Source organism: Manis pentadactyla, chromosome 8 (genome assembly GCF_030020395.1).
Source record: "Manis pentadactyla isolate mManPen7 chromosome 8, mManPen7.hap1, whole genome shotgun sequence".
NCBI classification, from domain to species: domain Eukaryota; kingdom Metazoa; phylum Chordata; class Mammalia; order Pholidota; family Manidae; genus Manis; species Manis pentadactyla.
In genome coordinates this window covers 115,603,675-115,624,735 of record NC_080026.1, presented here as the reverse complement: position 1 = coordinate 115,624,735, position 21,061 = coordinate 115,603,675, and the positions used below count along the sequence as shown (strand labels likewise).

The following is a 21,061-nucleotide window of genomic DNA, read 5'->3' as shown; positions in this document are numbered from 1 at the left end:
AGCCACTTAACTAGGAATAAGAAGTCTGCCTTCAACTGATACTAAGTGCTTCAATTTATTTGAGCTAAACACAAACATTTTTGCTCGTTTAAAACATACAACTACATAAAATTTACAACTTTTAAGTACTTACTTATTTTACCTTTCATTCATTCCTTCAACATATATTGCCAGGAACTGCTCTGGAGGCTGGGGCTACATCAGAGGATAAAACAGATAAAAATTCCCTGCCCTCTAAACTCACAGACAGTGAGAAGTGACTGGTAGTTACCATGGGGGAAGGGCTGAGATAGTTGGGAAGGATAAAGGGGCACAAAAATTCTCACTTGTAAGATAAGTTGGTCACAGGGACGGTAGTGCAGCTTGGAGAGTATAGCCAATGATTCTGTAACATCTTCCTGTGTTGACAGAGAGTAACTGCCCTGGTGGGGGTGAGGATCTAATAGTATGGGTCACTGTTGAACCACTCTGTTGTATACTTGAAACCAGTGTAAGACTGTATATCGATGATACTTCAATAAAAAAAAGATATTCTCTGCTCTTATGGAACTTACATTCTACTGGGGGATTCAGATAACAAATAAGATATATTGTAAGCTAAAGAGCAATAATTTTAAGGAGAAAAAAATAAAGCAGTAAAAGAGGATATGATGTGACAAAAAAAAGAGGGTGAAATGTTAAACTGAGTGTCCAAGAAAGGCTTTACAGAGGAGGTGACTTTAGAGAAAAGAGTTGAAGGAAATGAGGAAAGGACTCATGTGGAGTCTGTGGGAATAGTATTCCCGACATAAGGAACTACCACTGCAAAGAATGGGGAGGAGCATGACTGATGAGTTCAAGACAACAGCACGATGTCCAGCATGACTGGAGCAGGGTGACCCGGAAGCAGAATAACAGGAAACAAGGCCAGCGTGAAGACTGGAGTCCACACTATGAAGGGTGAGAATTTGTAAAGCATAGTGAGTATTTTGACTTTTGCTCCGAATAACAGAGGAAATCTGGAGGACTATGACTAGTAAAAAGAAATGCTTTGCTCACTTAGGCTGCTGTATTGAGGGTACATAATTTATTTTATCATTAAAATTTCCCATGGAGATCATGACTTTGTTTCTCCTTGTCATCTACTATGTTTTGTTTTATGTATTTTGAGACTATTTTATTTAGTACATATACATTTTAAATGTTTATATATTCCTGGTGAATTTAACCTTTTACTATTTAGAAATAAGCCCATTTATCTTTGTTTTCCCTTAAAGTCTATTTTGTCTAATATTACTATACCTGGCTTTCTTTTGATTAATGTTTGCATGATTTATCTTTTTCCATCTTTTTATTTACTGTCAATTTTTACATTTACATTCAGTGTTACTGTATTTTTTATTTTTGTTTTCTTTCAATCTTTAGATAGGTCACTTGTAAACAGCATAGTTGGGCTTGCCTTTTTTTTTTTGACTAGTATGGCAATCTCTGCCTTTTAACTAGCTTAGTCTGTTTTATTTTGATTATAATTAGTAATATATTTTAATGTAAACATTGCATTTTAATTATGCTTTTTTCTCACTTATTTTGTGTTTCTCCTTCTCTCTTTTCTTACCTTGTTTTGGGTGTTTCGTTTTTTTTAACGTATCACTTTCCCCCCTATAGTGTAGAGATTTCATTTTCCGTTTCAGTTCTTTTAGTGGTTACCTTAGAAATTACAACATGGATATTTCATTTATAAATATCACAAAGTTACTTAAAACCTCTACTCCCCTCCTGGGCTATACAAACAACTTGGAATGCTTTATTCCATTTACTTCTCCCCCTCCAACCTACATTATTATTGTCTTGGATTTTAATTCTATGTTATTTTTAACCCAACTTTCTGTTAGTTTTGCTGTTTTATACAAGTGATACTCACTTACATGTCTCCATGCACTCACCACTGCTCTTTAGTCTTCTTGCATCCCAGTCTTTCCATCAAGGATAATCTTCCTTCTGCCTGAACTACATTCATTAGAATTTTCTCTAAGGATGAACTGCTGCTGACAAAAATCTGTTCTGGAGTCTCTAAAAAATGTCTTTTTTTACTCTTATATTGAAAAAGTGTTTTCACTGGGTATGGAATTTCAGGTGGTAGTTAACTTATTTCACAACAACAGGGTCAGCAAACTTTTTCTATAAATGAGCAGATAGTAACAATATTAGGCTTTGCAGGCCATGTGGTCTCTCACAACTACTTAATTCTACCATGCAGTGTGAAAGCCGCCATAGACAAAACATAAATGAATGAGTGTGACTGTGATCCAATGAAACTTTATTCACAAAAATAGCAGTAAGCTGGTTTTGGCCCATGGGGCCATAGTTTGCTGACCCTTGCACTTCATGGAAGATCGTTCTGCTATTTTTTACATTATTGCCACAGCAGCTGTTAGTCTGATTTAAATTCCTTTGAAATAATCTGTTTTCCTCTCCAACTGCTATTAAGATTTTCTCTTTGTCTTTAGTATTCAACAATTTCACTTTGTTAAGTCTAAGAGTGGATATATTTTTGTGTAATCTTTCTGTAGGTAACTTTTTGTGGGTATCTTTCTGTTTGGGATTCATTGAGCCTCTTCAATATGTAAATTCATGTCTTTAATCAGTTCTGGAAAATAGCTCTTTAAACATTGCCTCTCCCTGACTCTTTCTCCTCTCTGGGATTGTATGTTAGATCTTTTCACCACATCATTCATGTCTCTTATCCTGCTTTCTATATTCACTATCCTTTTGCATCTCTGGGCTACATTCTGAATAACTTCTTCTAATCCATCTTCGAGTTTATTAATTCTCTCTTTGGCTGTATCCAATTTCTGTCAGACATATTCATTTAACTTTTACTTTGTTAATATATTTTTCTTCTTTAGAGGTGCTTTCTTGTACTTTTTCCCTTCTGTTATGTTACAGTCTTTTATGGTTTCCTGTTCTCTATAGATACCTTAAGTTTGTCATTTTACTTATCATTTATTAAAACATAGCACAGTTGTTTTGACTATTGATAATTATTAGAACATGAAGTCTTTCCATATTTACATTTAAATTTCTTTTAGGGAGAAAATCATTTAACTTTATTTGTATCCAAAATCATTGCCTAATGATATAGACTGCTGCAAACCTGACCTCTGAGGGTCATTCCATTAACTAGGGGTCCTCCTAACAGTATAATTGAAGTGGGTATTTGGTTTTATCCTGCATTTATTTCTTCCCCTTCTTCTCTTTCAGAACCTGTATTTTCCTTAGAGAATCACCCATGATCCCAATCTCAGTCCATGTTTGGGCTGGTTGATTCTACCCAGAGTCCAAGGATAGGCATGAGACTTAGGCCTGGCCAGTTGGAGCTTAGAATCCTCCTGGACATACTAATGGACCCAGGGGTAGAAAGGTAACCCAAGTAAGTACAATGGGTCTAGATTCCAGGACATCTTTTCAAGCTGGTATGTTTCTACCAGGATCATCAGGAGGATAGAAATATAAACTAGAGTTGTGGGAGGCTCTCTTGACATCATAGGGGAGAGAGTTTGCATGGAAAGGGAGGCAGCAGAGAGGAAACAGAGCTAAGCGATGGCAGAAAAGCAAGACCAGTGGCAACATGTGTGCTCCTGGATCCAGATAAACTCCTTGCCCTTTTAGTTATGTGCATAAAAACAAACAAAAATCTCTTTGTTATTTAGGCCTTTTAAATTGGGTACTTTTCATTTGCAACCTGAAGAGTCCTGAAGAGTAGAATATCACTATGCAGCCCACTCCGTCCTTCATTCCTGTCATGAAATGATGATAATAATATTTGAAAATTGTATATCAAGATATCACCATCTAGCTAGCATACCTGGTCTGTTTGAATCAGCAACATTTTGTAACTGGGAGAAAACATCATATGTTCCACAGGCCCTTCAACCTCAAGAAAATCCTCTACTTTGTAACTTGAATCTTTAATAATAACAGAATAAACAAAGCCATCCTAGAGACCAAAAACAATGAGATAAAGATAGAAAATCAGTCTCAGTCAATGCATAGTGTACTTTCCTTATCAGACAAGCTAAGTCTCATTGATTATCATCTACTCTTAATTTTTGGAATCATCATCCATGTTTACATTATCTTGAGTGTCCTGTCTTATTATCTTATTTAGGTAACTTTTAACCATGTTTCCTGGTTGAGTTTCAGCTTTATCTCTTTTGTGACACATTTTTCAGTCACCTAAAATTTTACTGATTTCTCTTTTTTTTTCACATCTCTAGCATCTACTTACCACATTCTTCATTATATAGAAGGTACGGCAAATAAGGCAGTTTATTGTGTGGCTTGTGTAGAGCAGTCTCCTTACTTCAAAGGACACTAGCTGTAATGTATGTTGATCATTATTATGTGCATTTCTTACCTCCCTAAATAACCCAAAGGTAAGGAGCATGCTGTTTATTTCCTTTGTATCCTCCTTAATACTAACTTTAATATTAGCAATAACAATATGATACATGTAACCTAAATGTGCACAAGAAGCTAAACTGATGCTTAGACAAAAGGTTCCACTTGTGTCTGATAACCTAATTTATTAAAAGCACAAACAGGCACGGTATTGGTTGTACAGATATTAGATTTTTGTTTTTGCCTTTTTTTGGCAAGGGGGTTAATTCTGTTTTTGCTTGTTTGTAATAACATAGTATATCTACATCATTATATTGTTCTGTACTTTTGTAATAATATTTGAAATTCTTCATATAAAAAGTTTACAATACCATCCAGAAAGCAAACAACTTTAATTATAAGGTTATTAGAAAGAAACTGACATCCCAAGTTATGGCTCATAAGAGTAACTGGCAGCAAAGGGAAATTGTATATTTCTTGAAAGCAATTAAATTTTAAGAAAAAAATACACTACAATTCCAGAAGCAAGCACGCATCCCTTCTGATATGCCATGGTGACTGGACTGATGAGATTTCTTCCATCTTTTGGAAAAAAGAAATAATTCTGATTTGCTTTCCTTGGACTATTCATTTCTTTGTAATCCTCTTTCTAAAACCAACTTCATGTCAGAATTATGTTCTATGATGCCTCCCAAACACTGAATAATAAAAGCTGCCTAGCAATGATTATTGATAAAAATCACATGAAATTTTTAAAGTTCTCTGTCATCAGATCTATGTAACTAATATTGTAGAACTATATAGTAAATATATTTTCCTTTTAAGGAAGGCATTGTCAGAGATTTTAAGAGGCCAGCAACAAACAAACAAAAACAAACCCTTAAACCTATATTATTATCAAGCTGCATATGTAAGATTTGTATATTTTATGATTTGTAAATTCTATACTTAAGTAAATAATGAACAGTGGACAACAAGAAAATAAGAGGAGAAAGTGTGCTGTAAGGACATGTGGTACTAATAAAAATTGTCTTTGGGGAAAACTAACAAAAGCATCCTACCTTTTATGTAAATAAAACATGAGAACTACAAGATCAAAGGCTCAGACAGCACCTATCCAATTGTTTACCGCACACATGGTTGGCATTTTGCCAGATGCTAAGAGGCATTCTGTTCTTCCCTTAAAAGACTGCTCATCTCCCAGCAGCCTCTTTTCTAATCCAACAGCCACTGGAGTCCAAGTTCTTGTCTGTCTAGTCTAGGTGCCTGCTGCTTATAGCCACCTGCTCTGGGATTGTTCTTTCCTGAATGATGGCTAAATTAATCTCCCCAAGCAAAGTTCCACTTGGGGTACATCCCCATCCAGAAGTTTTTGATGTCTTCCCACTGTTAGCTCAATTAAGTATAAACATCTTAGCTAGGCATTCAAGATCACATGGCAGAGATGTCCCTTCATTCCCCACTATCCCTTTGTAATACTTCATGTTCCAAACTGGACCACTTCGTGCATCTCAACCTTTCCTGTGTTTTCTTGTCTATGCAGTTATCATCACCCAAAAAATCCACTTACCTTCATCTCTGCCTGTGAGCCTATCCTTCAAGGTCCATTTCAAATGCCACCTTCCAAATGACTTCACTTGGTCTGTTTCCCTCACCTGAAGTCTGTAGCACTTTGTGACATTCTTCCTTAATGATATTATGTTAATCTACCCAGCTGTAATTATTTATCTACTGGTCTTACTCTCTTTAATAAAATATAAATCCCTTAAGGGTGGAGATTATGAGATTCTGTGTTTGTCATCCATGGCAATTCTGAGGCACCTTGTTTAGTGCCTTACACATTGTAGAGGCTAGATAAATATTAATTTGAAAGCATGTATAATATATCACGAAAATGATTAGAAACAGTATACAGGAAGGAAATAGTGAACAATATAAAACTACACATGAGTCAGTCCAAAATTGTACATTACATTCTATGAGTGGGACAGTAGTTTAGAAATGAGAAATATTGTTTTATAATTCATTTTATGAACACATATAGGTGCTGAGTTACTCTGTAGCAATCTCTGGGATTCAGCTTTGGAGCCAAAGGATGAGTAAAACAGTTCCTGACTTGAAAGAGTTGGTGACAGATGAGAAAGACAGACGTGCACACGGAGCATTGTAATAGCCCAGGGCGAGACTCTGACAAAGGAACGAGCATGACAGAACCCCAGACAGAGGCAGCTAATTTTGCCTGAAGGTTGGGGTGAGGACAGGCAAGGCTCCACAGATGACAGTTTCACCAGATAGAGAAGGTGGAGAAAAGCATCCTAGAGCTGCCTAGAGACAGGTAGCTACCTAGAAAAAGGGAGCAGCAGATGTAGGCAGGGAGAATTTGGAGCGAGCACAGGAATGATGAGAACTTGTAAAAGGCCCACATGGGAGGAGCTGAAACTGGAAAGGTAGGCCAGCAACGAGGCTTACTTTCTAGCCAGCTGTGGGATGGCATTGTGGATGGATGCAAGATTGGAGCGAACCAAAGCAGACAGCACAGGTGATGACAAAGGGACAAGAGGGGCTGGGCAGGCCAGTTGAACCTAACGGCCTCAGGTTTATCAGTGAAGTGAGAGTCAGAAAATAGGAGAGGGAGCAAATGAGGGGCACTGCAGCAGGAGCCGGGATTGGAGTAGGGAACCTGAGGATTCAGAGAATAAAGTGAGGGAATGAGCTTGGAGGGATGTCTGAAATGATGGGTAGCAATGACTGGCTGCACAAACATTCATACTGGAGAATGGTAGGAAATAATACTAATGGAGCAGGTAGGATCAGATTAGAGAGGGCTTGAAATCATGCAGAGCTGTCCTTGAGTTGCAGTCTTCAAGAGGGCAGTTTGGCAGGGATGACATGCCTGGTTTGGGTCAGCTGAGCTGAAGGCCAGTGCAATGGGTCCTAAGGTTGCTGTGGAAATCAAAGCGTGAAATAAAAACAGGAAATGGAATTGAGAGTGCATTGCACAGGTTTGGGGAGATTGCCCTAGTGAGGCTCCCTTCTCAAAGGATCTCCACCTAGCCCCTATTGGGTGGACATTGGCTCCTGTGACCCACCACAACCCTGGCCACAGCAGATGGGACCAGGAATGGACACCAGATCTAAGCAGAATAGATCAGATTTTCTTAAAAATTCTCACCAAGCAATGTAAAGGGTAATTTGATGGCAAATGTAAAAAGATGGTGGATAGTCTTAAAAGAGAAGGTCACTGTGAGAAAAGGAGTTGAAGGGTTGGAGAGCAGGAATAGGCATAATCAGCTTATTAAACAGAACAGGCATATGTATGGGAAAGGATACAGCGTAGTAGCCAAGAACTTGGACTCTGAAGTCTTATTGCTTGGGTCCAGGTGTCAGCTCCACAGTTTACTACTTATGTGACTATGGGCATGTTTCAGAACCTCACAGTACTTCCATTCTTCATCTGTATCATGGAGATAAAAATGTATCTCCTATAAAGTTGTCTTGAGGATTATATGAAATATGCAAATAGAATGGTAGCAGAATGCCTAGAGCATAGAACACTGAATAAACATCAGATAGCTGCAAGGAATACCCACAGAACCTGGTAACTTAATGAGCAGATAAAGGAGAATGAAGAATCAACGTTGTCTCAAGAAAGAGAAAAACAGGGAACAAAACATCCATCTTTGAGTGCAAAACCAACACCAGAAGTAGTTGCACTTAAGGGGATACGAAGCAAAGCCGTTTCTCACCCATTGGTGGTCCATCTTCTGTTTTACTAAGCACTGTCACCTTCAAGGTATCTCCATTAGTCATCAGAAGGTGACCCTCTTCACAGCCAATGTAAAGGTCACTTGTTGGGAGTCCAGCAATGCATAGTCGGGTGGAGCAACGGATATACATCATCTTTAGGCTTCAGGGAAGGATTAGAAACCTTGTGTTAAGACAACAGTCATGGTTTAAGAGCCAGATAAATAATACCCATCAAAACAGTTTCCAAAAAGGAACAAATGCATACGGACCTATATACAGTCACTGGTCCTGTCATTTGCCAACAGTTAAGTGAACTTCCTGGCTCCATTTCTCTCGCTACATTTTAAATCACCAGGAAAAAATGAGGCATTCTAGAACAAGAGTTCAAATGTCACAGATTTTTGTGAAAGTTTTGAGTAATAACTTCTGTACTCTTTTTTGGTGGACTTTTTTGGCATCTCTAAGAAAGCCATTGTCTAGCTAAAATCGCCCTTTTGGAGGAAGACCTGCATCCACATCTCCCTCCTGGTTCCTCAGAGGGCATGGATGTGGTTTTCCTTGAGTGGTTACTGAGAGGCTGGCCTACATCCTCTGCTTAGTTAGCTTTCACTGGGGATGAGAAGAGGATCCCTTGCCTGATTCTGGTGGCCTCCCTAGTGAGGTTCATGAAACATCCTATGTAACTTTAATTCCATGGAAAACTCAAAAAGAAGTATACAAAATCTATGAGAGGTACCTAGAATAAAAGTTGGCTCTGGAGTCTAAACATAACATGGACTAAGGACTTAAGGCAAAATTTTCCTATAGAGGACCAGATGGTGAATATTTTAGGCTTTGTGAACCACATAGGTCTCTGTCACATATCCCCCCCCCTTTTTTTTTACAACCCTTTAAAAAGTGTAAAAACCATTCTTAGCTTGGGACCATACAAAAACAGGTCATAGTTCATTGATCTCTGCCTTATTAAACAGTTATACTTCAATGTTATGCCCTCTGCAGCCTCATGTCCAGGAAGGGAGAGGCCATCCCCCTTTCTGTTAGCACAGAACAGGTGTGGCTTTGCCAAAGTAATTATTTTACCTATTGAGGGAAGAAATAGTATCAACAAATATCAGAATTGGGAAGCATAGTAAGTTTTAGTAGAAGGGTGTTTAAATATTATGTGAGCACTGATGAGAAAGCAATTGGTTCTCCGTGGACTACAGGAAGTGTGGAGAAAGAGAATTATCATTTGGGATGGACCTTGAAATATGACTAAGGCAGAAATCCCACAGGAGCATTACATAGGAGTACTCATCATGATAAGCTTTTAGGAGGACACATTGACTTGAGGTGTGTGATTGGTCTATTTCATGCCCTCACAGACTTGGATGGTCAGAAAATAAATACATGAGTAACAGTTTCATCACCCAGTGGGTAAAGGGTGAGACCACCCAAGAGGATTAAAGTGCTGTTGATTGATGACATTTGTGTGTCTGAGATTTGACAATAAGGGAAAAGAGTTATCCTCTAAATGCCATTATTTAATTATATACCATTATTTAAAAGTTTCTTGAGTTGTCTTGATGCCATCTAGTCTTATACTATAAATCACAAAAAGACATACTCTTACCTGGTATGGCAATGGGCTAAAAAAAATGCTTAAAAAGCACATGTATATGGTTCTTACACCACCAGTGAATGTGTGTGTGTGTGCAACAGAAGGTGAGGATTAAAACTTGGAATTTTCTGGCCTTAGTACGTTAAAGTAGTATTGTGTGTGGCTTTTCTTACTTTAAAAGAAACCTGTTCTATTATTTCCCTTCATCAATAAACATGTTCTGTGCAATTTAAAAATGAATGTGATATTATGGATTATATAAACAAACTGTTTTTAATTCTGAGAACTTTAAAAGATTTCAATAGTGTTTAAAAATATTTGTTGGTAACACCACCTCCTTGTTCAGTCCTCTGGAATCATAAATCAAACATTTTGATCAGTTGAACACCAAAAATGAAAAATCTAAGTCTAACTTAATATTGCTGCAAAAATTGTAAGCATCTGAATATGTCTCAGAATACCTGAGTTTATAAAAGGAATTCCTATTTAGCAACTGTTTGAAAAAAAAAAAAAAGGTAGATAGAAAAAGAAAAGTGGACACTTGAGATTAAATTCATTATCTTCGATCCAGTTTCTGCTCAGATAACATCTGTCTTTGATTCCCCCATGCTATTACTGGATACCATTTCTAAGGCCTTAAATTAGTTGTATAATGTGATGCAGGCCTATTTAAAGGCCTATAATGCACCTTTCTAGTGTTAGCTACAAGAGAGAGAATGGGAGTATTTAATATTTGTAATTTTGTAAAAGTCCACAGCTTGACATTTTTTAAGACTCTTACATAGATCAAGTCATTACTGATTTCTTTGCCATTTTACCCAGGTCATGAGAACTGTCATTTGCAGGAATAGAGTTGAGACATTGAGATCTGTTTTTGGTTATGATTTCACTCATTGTTCAGACATTAATCAACATTTTAGTCATTTTTCTCACCTTATTTACCCATCCCATGAAAAAGTACTGGGAAAATTAATTTCTAATGTAGATTTAAATTATGTCACTTCATTAATATTCCACATATGATTTAGAGATGTCAAACTTTAACGTTAAATTTCCGTTTTCAGAAAAAGTTTAAAATACCCTAAGTGCGAAAGTCCTAGGAAATAAAGACGCCTGTTTATTATGAGCATTAAAAAAAAAGATAACTCCACTTATTTAAAGCAGGAATTTCATAGCATTTTTCAAATGACAAGGACAAATGCCTGAATTTTAAATATTTTATGCAGAGTTGATCATGTTGGTGCAAAATGTGAAAGATGAGGACTCCTACAGAAATTTACTGCAGGAAAAAAGACCTGCAATAGTTGGAAATGTGGGTTCCTAGGCATCAAATAATAAACATAGAAACTTTTTTTTCAAGTTGTAAACCTTGATGACTGATCTATTTTTTACTTGGCTGCCGCTCTGTGGCTGAATTTCAAGGCTAAGACCTGTGCTATTAGAAGGAATTAGGCATATTCTGTAATTTTAAAAGTGAATAGTTGTCATCCTTTAGAGGAAATACTAAGAGCATACCACCTATTCTCTTGCTTGCCAGAGATTTTTTAATCAACTAATTTACCACACTGATTTATTTTTAGTATCTATAGCTTCCTTCTCTGCAGTGGTCAAAGATATTTGGGAGCCTCTACTTCCATTATTGGTGTTTTAGAGCTCAAACACAAACATTAGTATACTGCAGTTTGGAGCTTAGCTAAATCAAACTCCTTAGGTTCATCGCAAAGGCCCTGAATGTGCTATTCTCTGATCCAGCCTGCTCTGCACGTCCCCTCATTTACTTGCTGCAGCCACATGGGTCTTTTTTCAGCTTCTCAAACATAAGAGTTCTTTTCTTCCCCCAGGGCTCTTGCACATGCAGTTCCCTCTGCCTGAACGTTCTTTACCCTGCCTGTAGCATAGGTGTCATCTCCCCATTGACCATATATTAACCTCATCCCTCACCTCCACCTCCTGCCCTCCCCAGTTATCAGGTTATAACCATCGCATTTTGCAATGATTTAATGGATCTTTTTACTCTTGGTGGTGGTGGTAGTGTTGCTCTGTCTCCCTGATAGAGTGAAGCTCCAAGGCGTAGGGATTATGCCTGGCTGGTCACCACGTGACCACAGTGCCTAAAACAGTGCCTGCTGCATAGGAGGAGCCTGAAAAATACGCTGGACGAATGAATGAGAGTTGACAAATTCTCTTTGAAACTTTCTTCAAGGCCGTATTTTCCATGGCCTTTTTCTTCTCTCCAGACCTGCTCCTGCTTCTGTGACTGCTCCTCCTCAGGCTCGTCTTCTTCCTCCCAGCTCTTGGCAGTCAGTTTCCTCTCCGGCTCTCTTCCCTGATGCCCTTTCTCTCCTCTCCGTCGAAACAGGTCCCCTCCCCAGCCCTCTCATCAGCCTGTCCGTGGGAATGACTCTGACCTCTGCGTCTCCAGCCCTGCCTTCTCCCCAGTGCTAGGTCCGCTTGGCCAGTTCCCACCAGGCCTTCCCAACAAATTCAGTGTGTCCAAAACGGGTATCACATCTGGGCTCCCTGTTTCTGCTGTCAGCGCCATCATCCGCCCAGGTCCAAACTCAAATCTCCAGAGCCTTCCTCTCTGTGGTGTCCAGGGCTAAACCAAGATGATCCTGTCTATCCTGCATGTCTCATAGGATGACTATGAGAACTGTAAGCAAACTGGGAGAGGCGACGGGTGATTACCCCGAAAGTTTCTGCTTCTTCGCCTACTAGCCCGGCCATGGCTGACAGTGGGAGCACAGGTCCATGGATAAGATCCTTGGGCAATGACTGGGGGAAAATTACATCTGTTTCATTAAAAAATGTCCCATCTTCCATAGGTAGTTTTACCAACCTGTAGAAATAAGAGACATCAGAATAATCAGATTAACAGAAACCAGTCACTGATGTAATTGCTGCTTATGGGTGGTAAGCAAGGTACGAAAGTGTTATAATTTACGAAAAAAGACAGATAAAAGCCAAATAGTAGATTTTAAACTATATATTAGATCACCAAAGGATGAGTAATGCAGTTATACATTAAGTACACAGAGATTTTCAGAAATGTTCAAAGTGAATATCGAAAGCAGGAAATGTAAATTTGAGCACTGACAGGTCAGGCAAGTGATGTGTGTGGCCAGGTGAGGACTGTGGCAAACAGGAAAGTGTCTTCCCTCCTAAAGGTGGTAGGTGGCACTCAGTTCGAGTCAAGAGGGTCTATTGACATGAGAATTTTGGTTCCATAATTTCAAGAGAATATCGTAATCTGCATATTTATGAGAAATCTTACCAAATATTAAATGTTGACAATTAATGCAAGTTTGAAAACACTGAGTAAAATAAATATACAGATATTCCTCAACTTACAATGGGGTTACCTCCTGATAAACCCATCATAAACTGAAAACACTGTAAGTAAAAAATGCATTTAATACACAACCTACCAAACATCATAGCTTAGCCTGGCCCACCTTAAAGGTGCTCAGAACGTTTACATTGGACTTAGTTGGGCAGACTTACCTCACACAACACCTATTTTACAATAAAGTATTTAATATTTCACTGTACTGAAAGTGAAAACAGAATGGCTGTACAGGTACGGAATGGTTGTAATTGTATGGGTCGTTTACCTGTGGGATCACCTGGCTGGTCGGGAGCTGCAGCTGGCTGCCTCTGCCCAGCATCACAGGAGAGGATCTATCACGTATCTCTCACACCACACACACACACAAACACACGCGCGCACACACACACACACACACACACACACACACACACACACACACACACACACACACGGCATCCAGTCACATCACATGAATGCAAATGAAGACCACAACTCTGTTGTGTGTAACGAAGTCTCTTACTTGGATTTGAGATAATGATCCTGGTTACTTCTTTCAATGGTCCACACAGTAACTGTACTTGGACTTGACAAGCACAGCTGGTGCCAGTTCATGGGGTTAAAAGTCATCTGGCTGATATCTACACCAGGTTGTGACTTCTTGCACAAAATAACACTTGATTCCCAGTTCCTTAGAGGAAAATTGCATTTGGTGAAAAATAATTCATTTGAATTTCATATCTTGAGGACATTTACTTAATTATTTGAAAATAATTTACATAGATTGAGACTTAACTTATGATGCAATTTATTTACTCCATATTAATATCAAATTTATAAATAATTATAGTATACCCTTCTAAAAAAGCAAAATAACTGAGTGTTTTAAAAATAACACTCTATCATATGCTACTAACACTATTTTATCCTCTTTATTAAATGTGGATTTAATCCATCCACATCTAGAAAGTGGAATGTATCATCGCATTTGCTGAGAAACAATTGTGGGTGTCTAAATCTCTAATTACTAAATACGAATACTCTGTGTGGATCTAGGTGTACTATACACATTGATACCAACTGATCATTTCCTGACTTTAAATCACAGTATTAGTACTTTAACATGGATTCATTCATTTACCCATTGAAGAGAATATCCTGAACTCCTTCCACAGGCAAGATCTTTTGCTAAATGAAATGGGAGGAAAAAATAAATGTGAGCTGCCCCCTCATGCAAGGAACCAGCACTCCATTCAGAGTTGTGACTAAGAACCTGGCACTGCTGCTTACTGAGCTTGCCCTGTCTTTCAGCTCCCTTCTGGCTCTCCTGTCCTTGCATCCCCATCACAAGTGTCCTGTCCATCTTATCAGCCAGCAACCAGCGTTGCTGATTCCCGGAATCTTTTGACTTTCTGCCTCAGATGCCTGGCAAAACCCATCAGCCCTGGAGACATACCACTGGGAGCCCAGGCTGCTGGAGAGAGAGGAACAAAGAACACAGGACCACGTGTTAGTGACATTATACATTCACGGTTATCACTCCACTGGACCCTCAGTACGACCTCTGGTCCTGCTGCTTCTCTGGTCAGTTCTTTCTCCCATTCTCAAAAGCAGCCATTTTCAATATTGCCCATTTTCCCAAAGCCTCTAACTCCTCCACTTCCTTCTTACTCCCACTAAATGGCCTTGGGTCCCATGAAGAAGATAGAGGCCGTCAGCTGATGATTCCCCAAATTTCTGCTACCAAGCATAACAACCTGTGAGGCCCTGTATCATTCTTTCCTTGTCCTTTCCCATCACAGTGGAAGGCATGTCCTACCTAAGGCCACTCGCACTGCCTGTGCTCTGGGCGCTGGGTCTCACCTTCTTAGGAGCATTAGTTCATCCGTTATTCCTTCACTTGTGCATCTTTAGACTCTTTCCTGACTCCTTCCTGTCAACACTTGAGTGCTCATCTGTACCAACTGTAAAAAAGCCTCCTTCAAATTTACCCTTCCATGTCTTTCTCCCTTTCCCTCGAGCCTAATTTCTTGACGGGGTTGTCCTAAGCTCGCTGCCTCCTCTTCCTTGCTCCCCATCTCTTCCTGTCCCAGGACCCACCACCATTCCACTGACACAGCCTCTCCAAATGCAGTATCTGGCTTCATTCTAATTCCAGCAGGCTCTTCTTGGTCCTTGTCTGACTTCACGTCTGTGGGATCTGATGCAGCTCACCACTACTGCCTCTGGAATGACTCTTGGAATGCCTCGCTGGCACACACCTCTTACAGGACATCTCAAACCTCTCAGCTTCCACAGTTTCTGGAGCCTGTTCTGCCTCGCTGACTCAGGGGCTGTCCAACTGGGTAGGCTCCGACTGACTTCACGTGGGTACATGTGCCTCCCCTCATGCCTGCTCCATATGCCTAGTGGCATGGCCCCTGGGCATGACACACAGAAGGTCTCACTAAACCTGAAAATGCAGCAGTTACCACCCTGTGCAGTGAACTTCTGACTGGTGGGACAGCAGGAACTGGTAAATTCTTACCTCTTCCTCTGCCCTTCCCAGCCCACTGTCTGAGGACTGTCCCCGTTCACGTAGTTCATACAGCCTCTCAGAAGACCACCTGGGAGATGAAGCCGTCAATTGGTGCTAAGTGGTGGCCAGCAAAATAACGAGCCCTCATTATGTTGAGCTCTCCTCCTTTCCTCCTTCCTGGGGAACCCCAACTAAAGGTGGGGTTCCCGAGTTGCTGCCTCAGGCTCTGCTTTCACAGAACACAGCCATATTCTGGAACCCTCGTGCCTAGTGTCCATTTTCCATCCACAACTGCTCCTCCTGAATCTCATATTAGGTTCCCTGTCCTCTTTCAGTCCCTTTTATTTGTTTTCCTCTTGGTTCCACCCTTTAGATGTTCTTAACCACTTTTAGCACTTTGATTACCAGTCTGATTTAACAACTCCCAAATGTTTGTCTCCAGCCCTCTCTGCTGAGCTCCAGCCCTGGATATCTGTGGCAGAGGCTAGTGTGGCCCTCAACATTTATCCTCCATTTCTCCCTCCAAGTCACAGAACCCCTGGTTTTTAGCCAGCCACATGGTCACCCATGGTGAGGGCCATGTTTCCCAGCCAGCCTTGTAGCTCAACAAGGCCTGCTTCTAAGCTGGCCAGTGGGAACCATGTGGCAGTGATGTGTGCAACTTCCAGGCTATGCATTCCAAGAAAGGTTTGTGCCCTTTCCCTTATCCCTTTCCCTTCCCGCTGGCTCCCAAAACTACTTGGGCAGTGGCCACTTTAAACTAGAGACGAGGGCAGCACATTAAGCGTGGGAGAGCAACAAGATAATGGGTGACTGGTCCCTGACACCAGGGAACACCATACCAGCCATGGGCTGCTCATACCCAGACTTAGGCACATGAAAGAAACTTTTGTCTTGTTTAAGCCACTTCTGTAGGGTGATCACATCTGTTTATTGTCACAGGCACCTTCAACTCAGCTTGTCTCGACTCATCTTCCCTGACTGCCTCTCCCAACTTCCCTCTGGGATATCTTTCTAAATAGCACCATAATGTCCCCAGGTTGCCCATCACAACTCTGGGTATGACCCTTGACTGTTCCTCTCCCTCAGCACCACACCCAACATACAGCCAAGTAATCAAGTGCCATGGTGCTGCCTCCTCAACACTCCCAGGATCCCCACTGCCCTCCATCCCTACTCCCACAGCCCTAGTCTGTGCTGCTATCATCTCTCACCTGGACCACCACAGCCTTCTAATTCATGTTCTCACTAATCCCCTCCAGTATACCTTCACGGTATGGCTAGGGGTCTTCCTACCCACAGATCTGAGCATGTCACATTCCTACTTAAAACCCTTTAATATCGCCCTTAGGATAAAGGATGTGCTCATTAGCATGGCTCGTAGATAGGGAAAGTATCCTTCTGTATTAATTAATAACAGCCCTTGTCACTTCCACAAGTATCCTGATTTGGATGATAAAACTACATGGTTATTCATTTACAAGGTTGCTCATGAGCGGGCCTCAGACTGTCCCTTCAGGCTTGCCTCTCATGGCCAAGCACTTGTTCCATTTATGACCTCTTAATTAAATCTTCAAAATTGCCATATTTTCTCTGACCTCATGGCCTTTGCAAATGCCTTTCTCTGCTTGGAATCATCTTCTTTCTGCTCTTCAGAGGCTGATTCCTACTCATAAGTACTTCTATGAGTTGAATTGTGTATCCTCCCCATTTACTTGCCCACAGGCAAATTAATATGTTGATGCCCTAATCGTCAACATCTCAAAATGTGACCTTATTTGGAAGTAGAGTCTTTCCTAAATTAAATGAGGTCATTTAGTGTGGCCTTACTCAGTACGTCTAGTATCCTTATAAAAGGGGGAAATACAGAGACCGATACCCGTGCACGAGAACGTCATGTGAACATGAAGACGTGTTGATGAAGACATGTTTAATGTCTCTAAAAACTATTTCCAAGCCAAGGAGCAAGGCCTGGAATAGATTCTCCCTCATAACCCGGAAGGAACCAATCCTGCTGACACCTTGATCTCAGACTTCCGGCCTCCAGAACTGAGACAGTATATTTCTGTTGTTTAAGGCGCTAAGTTTGTGGTACTTTGTTAACAGCAGTCCTAGCAAACTAATAATATATCTACCAACAGGTGAGTGGATAAACAAGCTGTGGTATATCCATACCAGGGAATGGAATGGGATGAACTACTGATACACACAGCAACATAAGAGAATTTCCAAATAATGCCGCCACATGAAAGATAGACAAAAAAAGAGTATATAATGTGTGACTCCCTGTATATGAAATTCTAGAAAATGCAAACTAAACTAATGCAGAGGACATCAGAAAGCACACCAGTGGTTATCTGGGGGCTGGGGGTGGGGGAATGGCATCAGTGGGGGAGGGGCATGTGTGGCAAGGGCCAATAAGGAAGGCCAGTGAGGGGCACAGGGAAATTCTTGGGGTGATGGATATATTTATTATTTTGATTATGGTGATGGTTTCAGGGGTGTATACACAAGTCAAAATTTACTAAATTGCATAATTTATATATGAGCAGTTTATTAATATTAGTTGTACCTGAATAAAACTTTTTAGAAGAAGAAACTGCATAAACTAAATGTGGCTCTCTGAATCTAGATTATTACATTTTTGTATGAGAAATGTTGGTATGTAAGGTGTACCCTCAATTATTGCTGGAACATTTTGTACTTCTTAAAAGACATATTTCTGCCTGAAGAAGTTTATATTATGGATGGAAGGGTAAGTGCAGCTTTGAAGTTGGTCACATGAAATGATCCAGCAAAGACACAATACTTGCCCACAGGTATTTCCTATGCAGCTGCCAAATGTGGTAGAATGTTCCACTCTCTGGACATATAATTGTTTCGATGTGTCTAAAAACAATTACTTCAAATTGAGCTCTATATAGAGACTACCTTAATTTCAACATTAGTGGAAAATATGCAAACAACTCAGTTACTATTTATTTGAAGATGAAACTTTTATGTATCTATTAATGTATTCTTTACCTGACAAAGGAAATACAACATATTAATAAAAAGAGGAGGACAGTAAGCAATTTAAGTCTCATATAGCTTTTGCCCTGCCAAACTTTATGCCTGAAAGTAGCAACTATATTAAACCTTATGATTAGGGCTTTGATTCCTTCCATTTTTCTTTGTTACAGACTTTTCATGTCTTCATCCTTTGATAACACCCAGAAGGACAAGGTTAAAATGTTAACTCAGTGAAAGAATATCTGCAGGATGCTGCAACTTACCAGAGGGCCAGTTCAAATTCTGGAAGAGAGGAGTAACTAGCCAGGTAGGTGCCACAGTAACTGAATGAAAGCAAAGTGTAGTCCAGAAGAACATTGCCTGAAATACAAAATCCATTACAAGGATTTAATTATCATGCTCAGATTAAGTTTAAGCCCAGACCAGAGTTTATTTCCTTTATCTAAAGATTTTCACATAATTCAAAGGCATTTAGCTCTTGGAAAAAGTGATCTCCTGGGGCTGATTTTTAAGACTAGGAATAGAAAACTAGGAGCAAAGTTAAGATCTGCTTTTAAAAAATATTAAGAGTAAATTAAGACCATTAGGTCACTGTCTGGAGACTTCCATGCAGGACTGAGCATACTGCAGTGTGTATGTCCCAGTGTGAGTTGAAATGACCTAAGAACCATAAAATATTCCATAAACTTATGAAACTCTGTAATTAGAAAAGTTATTCAAACAACTTTAAATACTTGGGGAGTTGTAATCATTTTAGCTTACTTCCATATCTCTGTACCTTAGGCGATATCTGGCACTTTACTTAATATCTTCCAGTTCTTGGAAGAACTATACAAAGTTCTACTCTCGTTTGTACCTGTAGTTGAAGAAATGAAACATGACTTTAAGTCTTAGCAACACTGTATTTAAAATGTGCATTATGAGGATGCTAAGACAAGGAGGTGTGTGCTTCTGCCTGCCTGTGTGGGGCTCTGGTCTTCCTCTCTGCTGTTCTTCAGTGTGCTTCCACAGACAGGTACGAGCTTTGACTTCTCTACATCTGTCTTTTTTTACGTTAGTATCTTTATTGCAAGTTCTGTTTATTTTTAATGGTTCTGTTTCTGTTTTTTTTTTTACTCTTCTCACTTTAACTGAGCATAATATAACACTAAACTTTGTTATTTGCTGAATTTACTTAGTGTAGTCTGAATAATGAGGAAAACTTAATTCTCCACAAATAAGATGTTATTAATTATAGTGGAATTCCCTGGCTTGACCCAAACACGTATTTGACCTGTAAGGCTACATAACTAGGACCAGCCTCAAGCTCCCTGGAGCTTTCTGCCCTAATGTGTTAAGTGAGGGAATCAGATGAAGACTCCAGTAGATATGCAGCTGTCCGGTCTGGGTCAGCTGTTTCTATAAGGATTCAGCAATAATTTAAGCAATAGGTAACATTGATTGACACATTACATAAATGAAATTGTATGTATATACATATATCCATACAATTTCACTTATAATCAACACAGACTTAACAGTAGATACTACTATTATCCCATTCACAGATAAGGAAATTGAGGCTCGGAGACTTATCTTTAGAAGTTACACAGTATCAATTCACCAAGATTTTCAATAAATCAACAGGAAAGAAAAAAATGTTCTGAAAAAGGTTCTCAAACTGCTTTAAGTGCTGTGATAGTCTTCTGATCCAGTGCTTCTCAAGTTTCATGTGCATATGAATTACCTGGAGAATCTTGTTAAAATGCAGATTCTGATTCACTGGGTCTGGGATGGGACAGTTTCTGTATGTGTACCATCCTAGGTGATGCCATGTTGAAGGTAAGCAGACCACACTTTGAGTAGCAAGGCTGTAGCCCAGGTGATTAAATCAGCCATGATCAGCCTGATTCCTTCTTTAAAAATGTATATTACAAAACCCTTCCCCCAAAACCCCTCATTGATAAGAACTAGATCTGGTCACATCTTATAACAAAATCTTTCAGTTATGGCAGAGGAAGGGGCTTGCAGGATACCTTTTAATTTGGTCCTTCTGGTCAAACCAGGGAAGTTGCATATATAGAAGATAGGTCTTAGCTTCCGGTCAGAAAAAGCCACAACTTCATAAGGAGGATTAGTTGCCACGACGCCCACAACTCCATTCATACGCTGAAGGACAGTCTTTTTCTTGGTTTCAATATTAATAAATATTATGAAATTCCCACAAGGATAGCAAATGGTGCTGTTGTTGACAAAATGAACATTCTGCTTAGGGAATCCTTGCACCCATCTTTGGGAAAAGATAGTTCACCATCAATACATTTCAAATACTTTTTATTTTTTTTAACAAAGCAAACAAAAGGTCATCAAGTTCTCTGAAACACATCTATCTGGTTTTCACCCCCTCTCTGCCCAAAACAATCTCTAAGATGAAAAAGAAAAAACATAAAAGAACACATATTGGCTGTGAGACAGTTTTAGTCCAGGCACTACAGAA

The 21,061-nt window shown here is 39.7% G+C and overlaps 1 protein-coding gene and 1 long non-coding RNA gene across 3 annotated transcripts in view; both read right to left on the bottom strand.

The window, feature by feature from the left end:
- Positions 1-8,267, bottom strand: part of LOC130684645 (cilia- and flagella-associated protein 43-like) — a 28,662-nt gene extending 20,395 nt beyond the window's left edge. Inside the window, exons 1-3 of one of the 2 annotated variants that reach the window (XM_057506290.1) lie at positions 8,127-8,202; positions 4,895-4,962; positions 3,845-3,976 (exon numbers count right to left, since the gene is read on the bottom strand). In XM_057506290.1, the coding sequence (XP_057362273.1) occupies positions 3,845-3,976; positions 4,895-4,962; positions 8,127-8,190 (264 nt within the window). In that variant the 5' untranslated portion in view covers positions 8,191-8,202. Of the gene's footprint in view, positions 1-3,844; positions 3,977-4,894; positions 4,963-8,126 lie in introns of both variants that reach the window. The other variant, XM_057506291.1, reaches the window with a different exon arrangement.
- A 3,411-nt stretch (positions 8,268-11,678) lies between these two features.
- Positions 11,679-20,638, bottom strand: LOC130684506 (uncharacterized). The gene is made up of 4 exons (XR_008998783.1): positions 20,601-20,638; positions 18,849-18,945; positions 13,579-13,746; positions 11,679-12,566 (listed from the first exon to the last, which is right to left on the bottom strand). It is a non-coding gene; the product is annotated as an uncharacterized LOC130684506 (long non-coding RNA).
- Between the last annotated feature and the right edge of the window lie 423 nt (positions 20,639-21,061).